At 36.4% G+C, this 12,928-nt stretch overlaps 1 protein-coding gene and 1 pseudogene across 10 annotated transcripts in view; both read left to right on the forward strand.

Annotated features, from left to right (window-relative positions):
• Window positions 1–12,928, forward strand: part of IFT88 (intraflagellar transport 88) — a 133,228-nt gene that overhangs the window by 3,146 nt on the left and 117,154 nt on the right. For 2 of the 10 annotated variants that reach the window (XM_023248988.2, XM_023249092.2), the window contains exon 2: window positions 2,770–2,865. The exons of 1 other annotated variant lie outside the window; for it this stretch is intronic. In XM_023248988.2, coding sequence (XP_023104756.2) covers window positions 2,776–2,865 — 90 coding nt within the window. In that variant the 5' untranslated portion in view covers window positions 2,770–2,775. Of the gene's footprint in view, window positions 1–750; window positions 775–2,769; window positions 2,866–7,033; window positions 7,097–12,928 lie in introns of those variants that run through there. 7 more of the 10 variants (XM_023249016.2, XM_023249045.2, XM_045038830.1 and 4 more) reach the window with 6 other exon arrangements.
• Window positions 9,864–9,977, forward strand: LOC111557076 (annotated as a pseudogene).

Genomic DNA, 12,928 nt, shown 5'->3' on the forward strand with positions numbered 1-12,928 from the left:
AGACAGAGTAGATTAGTGACACAGGCTAAGTGGGAGGGAGGAGGGAGGAATGGAGAGTGGCTGCTAAAAGGGTCCCAAATTTCTTAATGGGGTGTTGAAAATGTTCTGGAAGTAGTGGTGGTAGTTGCATACTAAAAAAACACTGAATTGTACACCTTTAAGTTTTATAGTATGTGAATTATACAAAATTGATAATTTTATATTTCACATAAAAATATTTTTTTTAAGTTTGAGAGAAAGTTCATGCGCATGTGCGTGAACAGGGGAGAAGCAGAGAGAGAGGGACAGAGAGAATCCCAAGCAGACTCCGTGTTGTCTTAACGGAGCCCTACACAGGGCTGGAACTCACCGTGACATTGTGACCTGAGCCAAAATCAAGAGTTGGACACTTAACTGACAGCCACCCAGGCACCCCCACATAAAAATAATTTTTAAAAGGTTACAAGTAGCCATATATGTTTGGCCTCATACTGAGCAATAAGATTAAGCTGAAATTTTTGTAGGAATTTACTGGCACACTTAAAATTGTACCAACTTAAAAAAAGCACGTATTTAGTTTTTCTTTTTTGTGTGTGTTTTTTTAATTTAAGAGAGAGAGACAGCATGTGTGCCTGCACGTGGGGGAAAGGGGCACACAGAGAGAGAATCTTAAGCAGGCTCCATGCTAGCATGGAGCCTGACAGGGGGCTTGATCCCATGACCCTGGGATCATGAAGTCAAGAGTCGGATGCCCAACCGAGCCACCCAAGTGCCCCTAAAAATATGTATTTCAAGGTAAAGTAATTCAATACTACATTTCTTGGGTACCTAGCCTGACCCCTCCCCTAAATTGCCTAAAAGATTACTCAGTTTGAATGATTCTTTGTCTGAGAATTCTTCCCAAATTCTCTAGTAATCACTGCATTTACAGTATATGTATACAGTAATTAAATTTCCCGCTTCTATTTTACTTTGACATCTGTTTTATTCTGTCTTGCATTTTTCTCAATATTTTATTATGAAAATTTTCAAATGTACAGTAAAGCTTAAAAAATTTTACAGCGAACATCATACCTGCTACATAGATTCTACCATTAACATTTTCATGTACTTGCTTTATCATGTATCTTTCATTTATCCATGTTATTTTTATTTATTTATTTCGAGAAAGTGCACACACATGTGTGCGTGAGCACAGGTGGGGCAGAGGAAGAGGGAGAGAGAATTTTAAGATTCTCTGTTATTTTTATGCATATCAAACTGAATTACAGATATTAAGCTTTCCCTTAAATACTTAGGTATGCATATTATAGTTTGATATTTATTTACAGTTTTTTCTTTCAAGAAAAAACGTATAATGAAAGGAAAAATCGTAAGTATATGTTTGTTGACTTTTTACAAGTGTGATTACCAGTCTGACCCAAACTATTGTCAAGATATAGAATATTCATCACCCTAGAAAATTAAAAAAAAATTTAATGTTTGTTTATTTTTGGGAGAGAGAGCAAGTGAGAGAGCAAGCCGGGGAAGGGCAGAGAGAGACGAGAGAGAGAGAGAGAGAGAGAGAGAGAAAGAGAGACAGAATGGCTCCAGGCTCTGAGCTTTCAGCACACAGCCAATGTGGGGCTCGAACCCACAAATCGTGAGATCATGACCTGAGCCAAAGTCAGACACTTAACTGACTGAGCCACCCCCAGGCGCCCTACCCTAGAAAATTCTATAATCTGCCCTTTTTCATTCAATCTCTAGTCTCCCACGCCTAAACAGCAACCACCTTTCTGATTGTTTTCTACAATAGTTTAGTCTCTTCTAGAACTTTAAATCAACAAAGCAATATATAAGGTTCAGTTTTGTGAGGCTTCTTTCACTTAATTGAGATTCTTCCATTTTATGTATGTCATCGGTGCATTTTTTTTTCTGAATAATACTTTGTTGCATAAATATGCTTATCCATTCTGTTGATGGGCATCTGGTCTGTTTCTAGTTTTTGACTATTATGAATAAACCTCCTGTGAACATTCTTTTTTTTTTTTTCAACTTTTATTTATTTTTGGGACAGAGAGAGACAGAGCATGAACGGGGGAGGGGCAGAGAGAGAGGGAGACACAGAATCAGAAACAGGCTCCAGGCTCTGAGCCATCAGCCCAGAGCCTGACGCGGGGCTTGAACTCACGGACCGCGAGATCGTGACCTGGCTGAAGTTGGACGCTTAACCGACTGCGCCACCCAGGCGCCCCAAACATTCTTATATATCTGTAGACCTATGTATTCACTTCTCAGGTAAATACTTGGGAGTGGAATTGCTGGTTTGTAAGAAATATATGTTAATTTTATGAAAGTGCCAGACTTTTTTTCCAAAATTGTACTATATTACCCCCCCCAACAACAATGTAGGACTCTGGATTACTCCATATCATTGCCGACCTTTTGCGTTGTTGGTTTTTTAAATTGAGCCGTTCTGGTAAGTGTGTGGTGGTTCCTGCCTTGCTTTGCACTTGACTCTTACATCCCCTGTTCTGCGCTTGATGCTAAGCTCTTTGACACTCAGGGCAACTAACTCGTACCTGTGTCTAGTGCCTTTCAATGCAACAGGTGTGGAATAAATGTAAAATGAGAGCAATGAACGAGTGTTTTGACACCTAGTTTTGAGAATTTGACGTGAAAAAAATTAAGTCGTAAAAATATGTGGCAATAAACTTGACCAGAAAGGTTGTTAAGTAGTTCTACTTTATTTCAATTAAGGATTATTTTATATAGCAAGAACATATTTACACTGCCAATTTTTCATAGGTACAAATGATGCAAAATGTACACCTGGCCCCAGAGACAGATGAAGATGATCTTTATTCTGGTTATAATGACTACAATCCAACCTATGACACTGAGGTAAAAAAATAAAAATAAAAATAAATCTAGTTTTTCTGTTGGTCTTTGCTAACCAGCTGGTTCATGAAAACTTTGGATTTGAGGGTTCTGCTTTATTATCTTTAAATTAAGTAAACTGATTAAAAGCCTGGAAAAGTGCTACTTCTGAAGTCTGTACTAACTTCCACTAATAATACTAATTGCAGCAAAAGGGAAAATCATGAGAAAGGTTATAGAAACAAATTAGGGTCGATTATATACTTGTATTTTCCAGCACTAGCTATCTGAATGTGTAAGTAAAAAGACTTAAATCACTTGAGGTACCTAAAATCAGTTTTTTTTTTTTTTTAATTTCCTAAATTTGAAATGTCATGTAGTGATTTTTTTCTTTTAATTAAAATATACAAATATTTTATAGAAAACTTAGGAAATAGAATCACAGAAACTATTACCACCCAGAGGTAAACATTAACTAGCTTATAATGCTTATGTCACCAAACATTTCCCTATGCAAATATATGTGTATCTCTATTTTTGGATAAAATGGTATCCTACTGTGTGTACTGTTTTGTAACCTGCTTTTTGTCTTTTATAAACATTCCTTTATGTCAACAAATCTATATCTACTTAGTATTTAGTGGGATAGTAAACTAAAAGATGAAATTGTTAAGACAAATAGTTGAATTAAACTGGAATATTTTATTTTTATTTATTTATTTTTTAAGATTTTTCTCTTAAATTTATTTATTTATTTTGAGAGAGAGAGAAAGCGTATGCCGAGGTGGAACAGAGAGAGGGAGAGAAAGAGAATCCCAAGCAGGCTCTGCACTGTGAGTGCAGAGCCCAAAGCAGGGCTCGAATTCACAAACCGTGAGATCATGACCTGAGCTGAAATCAAGAGTTGGCCACTTAACTGACTGAGCCACCCAGGTGCCCCAATACTTGAATATTTTAAATCTGTTTATATCATTGTGAGACTTTGAGTTTCCAAACTGTAAAACAAAACAAAACTTTTTTATAAAGTTACCTTGAATTAGTGTGTGAAAAGAGTGAGGATGAAAGACACGATTGTTAATTTATTTGCTAGTATATAATAATCAAATATTAGCATTTATCGGACTTTATATGAATTTAGGAAAATCTTATATTCTAGAGTTTTTTATATAGCTTTCAGTCATTTTTCAATTGTTTTTTCCTCTGGAGAAAAATGGTAGTCTGTGAATGTAAGACCTGGAAAGAAAATAGAAACCATTCACTTACTCTATATGAAATAAAGATCTAGGCGATGTGATCATTTAACAGAAAATTTGAAAACTACAGAAGACTGGGGAAAAATGATGTAAATCCTGTCACTCAAAGATCACCTATATTAAGTATATCTATCACCTGACATTGTGGTGCATTCCCCGTCTTCTAATATACACAAGTGTTTCCCTCCCTGTGTGTACTGTGTATACACACAGTATGATTATATAGACTCCTTTTTAAAAATTTGTATTAAAACATAGATGTTCTCCTAGGTTTGTACAGATTTTGAAAACTACTGTGTTTTCAAAACACAGTGTTTTTCAGTGTTGAAAACTAAATTACCCATAATTCCGTCACTCTGAAATAACTATTGTTAACATTTTGTTGCTTTGTTTTTCTTTTATGCATATATTTACAGTTTTCTTTTAACATGTTTGGAATTGAACTAGGATTTACTTTTCTGTTTGCTTTTTTACATCCAACTACATTACAAGTAATGTCTCATGATACTAAAGATTTAAATACAGTTGACCCTTGAATTGACCCACCTCCCTCCCCCCCATGTAGTCAAAAATCTATATACAACTTTTAACTCCCCCCAAACTTAGCTGCTAATAGCCCACTGTTAACCAGAAGCCTTACCAATAACAAAGTCAATTGGCACATATTTTGTATGTTATATATGTCATATACTGTATTGTTACAATAATATCCTTTTTCTTAATTTTTTTAGCTTATTTAGACTATATGGTTTGCGAGTTTTTTCAAGTTGTCACAAATCTTCAAAGAATTTCCCAATATATTTATTGGAAAAGAGTCATATATAGGTAGACCAATGGCAGTTCAAACCTGTGTTGTTCAAGGGTTAACTGTATAATTTAATTGCTACATTTTATTGAGTATGTATAGTTGATTAGAACTAATTTCAGATCATAGGATATTTATTTTCAGTTTTCTGTTGTAAATAACAACTATGCAATGAACAATTTTATACATAAACAGTTTTCTCTATTTTTAGCAACATTTCCTTGCCTAAAGTCTCAGAAATAGAATTAATAGATAATGAATATGATCACTTTTAAAGCACCAGAGAAACTTCCTAACTTCTCAGGTCATCACAATGTGGCTTCATTATTTAATTGAAAGTGAATATTCAGGGGCACCTGGGTGGCTCAGTTGGTTGAGCGTCCAACTTTGGCTCAGGTCATGATCTTGTGGTCTGTGAGTTCGCGCCCTGTGTCAGGCTCTGTGCTGACAGCTCAGAGCCTGGAGCCTGCTTCCGATTCTGTGTCTCCCTCTCTCTCTCTCTGCCCCTCCCCCATTCATGCTCACTCTCTCTCTCTCTCTCTCTCTGTCAAAAATAAACAAACATTAAAAAAAAAAAGAAAGTGAATATTCAGAATGTCAGACACAAAAATAAATAGTAAGATAAAAATGACATTTGCTTTACGCATGATTTTCTTATACCTTAATTAATTGGACTAATAACAAGCTTAATATATAAGTGAATTAATTGAAATAATTGTTCAGATGTTCACAGATTATGGAAATTGCTAGTAAAATCATGAACAAAGAAAAATTACAAAAGTTGTGGTAGTTTGGTATTTGTAGGCGGAGAGTTTGTTGACAATTTTAGTTTGTCAGTTAGAATTCATTGAATTGATTAATCAAATTTTACTAATCGTATAGGAATATTAGAAGACTTCCTTTTCCTAAAGGATCCACCAGAATCGTATAATTAATGATGCTGAGGGTTACCTTTGGCTTTATACTTCATATGAAAGTTGCCTAGTTTCCATGGCCAACTGAGAATTGTGTACTTATTAGATTTATGTAATTGATGTGGAAGGTTATAAAGATTATTTAAGGTAAAAATTAAAGAAGGTTTAGACATAATAAAATCATGTTTAAAGTGCATCACATTAGCATCTGGTTATATAAACATTTTACTTTAATTGTTTGCAGAGTTTTTAGAAGTTGATCAATAGTGATTGTTTTTTGATTTATTGTATTTTTTTTAATCATCAGCAAGTATATTTTTGTGGGACATAGATTGAAATAAATCAGAGGCAAGTCTGACAATTGCCCATAAGATGTATGGGAAGGCTTACAGCCAGATTTTGTGTTGGTGAAGGAATAGGAGATAAAGGCTGGTTAGAAGGTTGGTAGTTGCTAAGATTGGGTGCTTTTGAGAGAGTCAAAAAACGACCTTTGTCCTGGAAACCCAGGAACATTTGTATCTTGCTCTTGACTAATACCTTCCTCACGTTTCCTGATGAAGAATAGAAGTATAGGCCGGAATCAGCAAAGCACAGTGACATTTCATTTCAGCTAAGGCTTTGGTTCCAAATGGCACAGCAGGTTGGACCCCATGGAGCTTTTCCACGGGGAAGCTTTTCTTAGCTCCAGTCTGAATTCCAGACTTCGCTCCTCCAGTGAAATGAAATGTCCTGCGGTGTTTTCACCTGGGGCTGGTAGCCGTGATCGCAGCATATGGAAGGATAGAAGGGAGGGAGAGAGGACAGAGAGGAAGGGAGAGGAAGAGTTGCAGCTCTCAATTCTTACTGTTCCAGCTACTCTCAATTCTTACTGTTCCAGCTACTTGGAAGAAAGGAACAGAAGAAAGGCCATATCCTTGTGTACTTGATCTTTTCACCAGGCATAATGATACCACACATTTAAACAGTGGCCAGTAAAATACCCTTAAAGTTGACTGACATTACCAAGTACTCCCCTTCCTAGAAAAGGAAGGAGCCTTATATTTTGGGTAGTGTTATGGGGGAGCTTTGAGGACAGGAGTCCTTGAGCCACTACCTGGATGTCAGCAGGTGGGGTAAGTTGAATCATAGAGGATCATGAATACCAAACAGAAGACATTAAACTTATTATTGTTTTCAATTCTCACTTCACATTGAATGTTAAATTTGCCTTTTCACTTTAGGAATTAGAGAACGACATAGCTTTTCAGGAAGCCGTGAGAACTAGTCATGGCAGAAGACCTCCAGTAAGTGCACGTTTTTTGTTGTGGTGAAAAATACATGACATAAACTTAGCCATCGTAACCATTTTTATTTATTTTATCTTATTTTTGAATTCCGGTTAGTTAACAGTGTTATATTAGTTTCAGACATACAATATAGTGAATCAACAATTCCGTACATCACCTGGTGCTCATCACAGCAAGTGTACTCCTTAATCCCCGTCACCTATTGATCCCGTCCCCTTACCTCCCCTCCCGCCCTCCCCCCTCCCTGGTCACCATCAGTTTGTTCTCTATAGCTAAGAGACTGTTTCTTGAGTTTTCTCTTTTTTTCCCTTTGCTCTTTTATTTCTTCAATTCCACATATGAGTGAAATCCTACAGTATTTGTCTTTCTCTGACTGACTTATTTTGGATAGCATTTTATTCTCTAACTCCATCCACATCTTTGCAAATAGAAAGATTTCATTTCATTCCTTTGCAAATAGAAAGATTTTATTCCAATATCCTATTATATACATATAAATATACATATATATACATATATGTATGTATACATACACACACACACACCCACACACTACATCTTTAATCCATTCATCAGTCGATGGATACTTGGGCTGCTTCTGTAATTTGGCTATTGTAAATGATGCTGCTATAAACAAAGGAGTGCGTGTATCCCTTTGAATTAGTGTTTTTGTATCCTTTGGGTAAATACTCAGTAGTGCCATTGCTGGATCATAGAGTGGTTCTATTTTTAACTTTCTGAGGAACCTCCATACTGTTTTCCACAGTGATTGTACCAGTTTGCCTTCCCACCAACAATGCAAGAGAGTTCCTTTTTCTGCACATCTTTGCCCACACCTGTTGTTTCTGGGGTTGGTGATTTGAGCCATTCTGACAGGTGTGAGGTGATAGCTCATTGTAGTTTTGATTTGCATTTCCCTGATGGTAAGTGACAATGAGCATCTTTTCATGTGTCTGTTGGCCATCTGGATGTCTTCTTCGTAAAAATGTCTATTCATATCTTCTGCCTGTTTTTTAACTGGATTGTTTGTTGTATGGGTGTTGAGTTTTATAAGTTCTTTACATATTTTGGATACTAATCCTTTATTTGATAAAACATTTGCAAATATTTTCTCCCATTCCATAGGTTGCCTTTAATTTTTTAGATTGTTTCCTTTGCTATGCAGAAGCTTTTTTTTTAAATGTTTGTTTATTTATTTTTGAGGGAGGGAGCAGGGGAGAGGCAGAGAGAGAGAGAGAGTGTCCCAAGCAGACTCTGCACTGAGAGTGAAGAGCCCGATGTGGGGCTTGAACTCACGAACTGCGAGATCATGCCCTGAGCTGAAGTCAGAGGCTCAACCAGCTGAGCCACAGGCACCCTGCTGAAGCTTTTTATTTTGATGAAGTCCCAACAGTTTATTTTTGCTTTAATTTCCCTTGCCTCAGGAGACCTATCTAGAAAAAAAGTTGCTATGGCTGATGCCAGAGAAAATAACTGCCTATGTTTTCTTCAAGGACTTTTAGGGTTTCAGGTCTCAACATTTAGGTCCTTAATCCATTTTGAGTTTATTTTTGTGTATGGTGAAAGAGGATGTTCCAGTTTCGTTCTTTTGCATGTGGCTGTCCAGTTTTCCCAACACCGTTTGTTGAACAGACCGTCTTTTTCCCATTGGCTATTCTTTCCTGCTCTGTTGAAGATGAATTGATCATATAGTTGTGAGCTTGTTTCTGGGTTTTCTATTCTGTTCCACTGATCTATGTGTATATTTTTGTGCCAGTACCATACTGTTTTGATTACAGCAGCATTATAATATAACTTCGTGTCTAGAATTGTGGTGCATCCAGCTTTCCTTTTCTTTTTCAGGGTTACTTTGACTGTTTGGAGTCTTTGGTACTTGCATACAAATTTTAGGATTGTTTGCTTTAGTTCTATGAAAAATGCTGTTGGTATTTTGATAGGGTTTGCATTAAATGTGTAGATTACTTTGGGTCATATAGACATTTCAACAATATTTATGCTTCCAAGCCGTGAGCATGGAATGTCTTTCCATTTCTTTGTGTCGCCTTCAGTTTCTTTCCTCAGTGTTTTATAGTTTTCAGAGTACAGGTCTCTCACCACTTTGGTTAGGTTTATTCCTAGGCATCTTATTATTTTTGGTGTAATTGTAAATGGGATTAGTTCCTTAATTTGTCTTTCTGATGTTTCATTATGGGTAGTTAGAAACAACACATTTTTGTGTTGATTTTGTGGCCTGTGACTTTACTGATTTGTTTATCAGTTCTAGCAGTTTTTTTGGTGGTCTTTTGGGTTTTGTACATAGAGTATCATGTCATCTGCAGATAGTAAAAGTTTTACTTCTTCTTTGCTGATTTGGACACCTTTTATTTCTTTCTCTTTTCTGTTTGCTGTGGCTAGGATTTCCAGTACTATGTTAAATAAAAGTGGTGAGAGTGGACATCCCTGTCTTATTCCTACTGTAGAGGAAAAGCTCTCAGTTTTCCCGCATTTAGGATGATGTTAGCTGTGGGTTTTTCACATGTGGCCTTTATTACATTGAGGTTTGTTGCCTCTAAACCTACTTTGTTGAGGGCTTTTGTCATGAATGGATGTTGTACTCTGTCAAATTCTTTTTCTGCATCTATTGAAATGATCATATGGTTTTTATACTTTCTCTTATTAATGTGATGTATCATGCTGACTGACTTGCAAATATTGGACCACTCTTGCAACTCGGGAATAAATCCCACTTGATTGTTGTGGATGGTTAGTTTAAATGTATTATTGGATTGCTTCTCGGCCTTTTGGCTAAGATCAAGTGTAGTTTAAATGTATTATTGGATTCAGTTTGCTACTATTTTGTTGAGTACTTTTGCATTTATGTTCATCAGAGATATTGGCCTGTAGTTCTCTCTTTTAGTGTTGCCTTTATCTGCTTTTAGAATCAGGATAATGCTGACCTCATAGAATGAATTGGGAAGTTTATCCTTCTGGTTCTATTTTTTGGAATAGTTTGTGTTTTAAATATATGGTAGATTTTGCGTGTGAAGCCACTTAGTCCTGGAGTTCTGTTTGTTGGGAGTTTTTTCTTGGCTGGTTATTGGTCTATTCAAATTTTCTATTTCTGACTGTTTTCAGTTTTGGTAACTTACATGTTCCTAGGAATTTCTTTTAGATTGTCCAATTTATTGACATATATCTTTTCGTAATATTCCCTTATAATTGTATTTCTGTGGTATTGGTTGTTATTTCTCCTCTCTCATTTGTGATTTTATTGATTTGAGTCCTTTCTCTTTTTTTCTTTATAAGCCTGCTATGGTTTCATTGATCTGATCTATTGTTTTTTTAGTTTCTGTATCATTTAGTTCCGTTCTAATCTTTTTTTTTTTTTAATTTTTTTTTCAACGTTTATTTATTTTTGGGACAGAGAGAGACAGAGCATGAACGGGGGAGGGGCAGAGAGAGAGGGAGACACAGAATCGGAAACAGGCTCCAGGCTCTGAGCCATCAGCCCAGAGCCCGACGCGGGGCTTGAACTCACGGACCGCGAGATCGTGACCTGGCTGAAGTCGGACGCTTAACCGACTGCGCCACCCAGGCGCCCCTCTAATCTTTATTATTACTTCCTTCTGCTGGTTTATTCTTTATTGTACTTTTCCTAGCTCCTTTAGGTGTAAGGTTAGGTTGTTTATTTGAGACTTTTCTTGCTTCTGCTTTTGAGAAAGAAAGTTCTTTTTGAAAAGAACTGCTTTTGCTACACCCCAAAGGTTTTGGACCCTTGTGTTTTCATTTCATTTGTTTCGACGTACTTTTTTATTTCTTTTTTTATGGCCTGGTTGACCCATTCATTGTTTATATAACCTCCATGTAGTTATGGTCTTTCCAGATTTTTTCTTGTGGTTGGCTTCGACTTTTGTAGCATTGTGGTCAGAGAAGGTGCATGGAAGACTTCACTCTTCTTGAATTGGTTGAGAACTATTTTGTAGCCTAATACATGATCTGTTTTGGAGAATGTTCTGTGTATACTTGAAAAGAATGTGCACTCTGCTGTTTAGGATGGAATGTTCTGAATATATCTGTTAAATCCATCTGTTCTAGTCAGTCATTCAAAGCCATTGTTTTCTTGTTGATTTTCTGTTTATATAACCTACCCATTTATGTGAAGTCCTTTAATATTATTGTATTATTATTGATGAGTTCCTTTATGTTTGTTATTATTTTATGTATTTGGGTGCCTCCATTTGGGTGCATAAATATTTACAATTGTTGTATCTTCTTTTAGATTGTCCCCTTTATTATTAGATAGCGTCCTTCTTTGTCTCTTGTTATAGTCTTTGTTTTAAAGTCTAGTTTATCTGATATAAGCATTGCTACTCTGGCTTTCTTTTGACATCCATTTGCATGATAGATGTTTCTTCATCACCTCACTTTCAATCTGCAGGTGGCTTTAGGTCTAAAATGAGTCTCTTGTAGGCACCATGTAGATGGGTCTTGTTTTTTTTTTTTATCCATTCTGACACCCTGTGTCTTTTGATTGGAGTGTTTAGTCCATTTACATGCAAAGTAATTCTTGATAGGTATGTATGTACTGCTATTTTATTACTTGTTTTGTGATTGTTTCTGAAGATTTTCTCTGATCATTTATCTTCCTCTCTTTCATGGCTTACTGGTTTTCTTTAGTGATATATTGGGATTTCTTTCTCTTGTTTCTTTTCATTAGGTTTGTATATAACCTTTTCTGCATATAGCAGTCTGTATTAAGTTGTTGATCATTTGGGTTTGAATCCATTCTTTACTTCTGCCCTTTACACGTTTTAAGTATATCGTTCATATTTTACGTCCTTTTATTTTGTGAGTTCTTTGACTGATTTTTTATAGAAATACTCATTTTTACTGCTTTTGTGTTTTCTAATTTCTTTCTGTTGCCTTTTGTTTTTCCTTTCCACTCAAAGAGGTCCCGTTAGTATTTCTTGCAGGGTTGGTTTAGTGGTCATCAGCTCGTTTAGTTTTGTTTGGGAAACTCTTTATCTCTTCTCCTATTCTGAATGATAGCCTTGCTGAATAGAGTATTCTTGGCTGCAGATTTTTCCCATCCAGCATTTTGACTATATCATGCCACTCCCTTCTGGCTTGGAAAGTGTCTTCTGAAAAATCTCTAGCTAGCCTAATTGGTTTTCCCTTGTAAGTTATTGTCTTCTTTGTTTGCGGCCTTTAATATTTTTTCTTTATCACTATATTTGCCATCTTGATTACAATATGTTTTGGTGTGGGTCTGCTTTTGTCAGTTTTGATGGGGGTTTTCCGTGCCTCTTGGATCTGGATATCTGGTTCCTTCCCCAAATTAGGGAAACTTTCTGCTTTATTTCTTCAGATAAATTTTCTGCCCCCTTTTTACTTTCTTCTTCCTATGGGACTCCTTTAATACAAATGTTATGTTTAATGGAGTCACTGAGCTTCTTAAGTCTATTATTGTTTTGCATCATTCTTTTTTCTCTCTTTTGTTTGGCTTGATTACTTTCTACTACTTTGTCTTCTAGGTCATTAATTTATTTTCTGTGCTTCTTCCAGTCTGCTGTTCCTTCTATCAAACGTGTTTCTCACTTCATTTATTGTACCTTAAAAAAGAATTTTTTTTAATGTTTATTTTAGAGACAGAGAGTGCCAACGGGGAGAGGGGGCCGGTGGGGGGGGGGGGTGGGTAGGGACAGAGAGAGAGGGAGACACAGAATCCGAAGCAGGCTCCAGGCTCTAAACTGTCAGCACAGAGCCTGATGTGGGGCTCAAACCTGTGAACTGCAAGATCATGACTTGAGCCAAAGTCAGATGCGTAACCGACTGAGCCACCCAGGTGCC

Source organism: Felis catus, chromosome A1 (assembly GCF_018350175.1).
Source record: "Felis catus isolate Fca126 chromosome A1, F.catus_Fca126_mat1.0, whole genome shotgun sequence".
Classification (NCBI taxonomy): Eukaryota; Metazoa; Chordata; class Mammalia; order Carnivora; family Felidae; genus Felis; species Felis catus.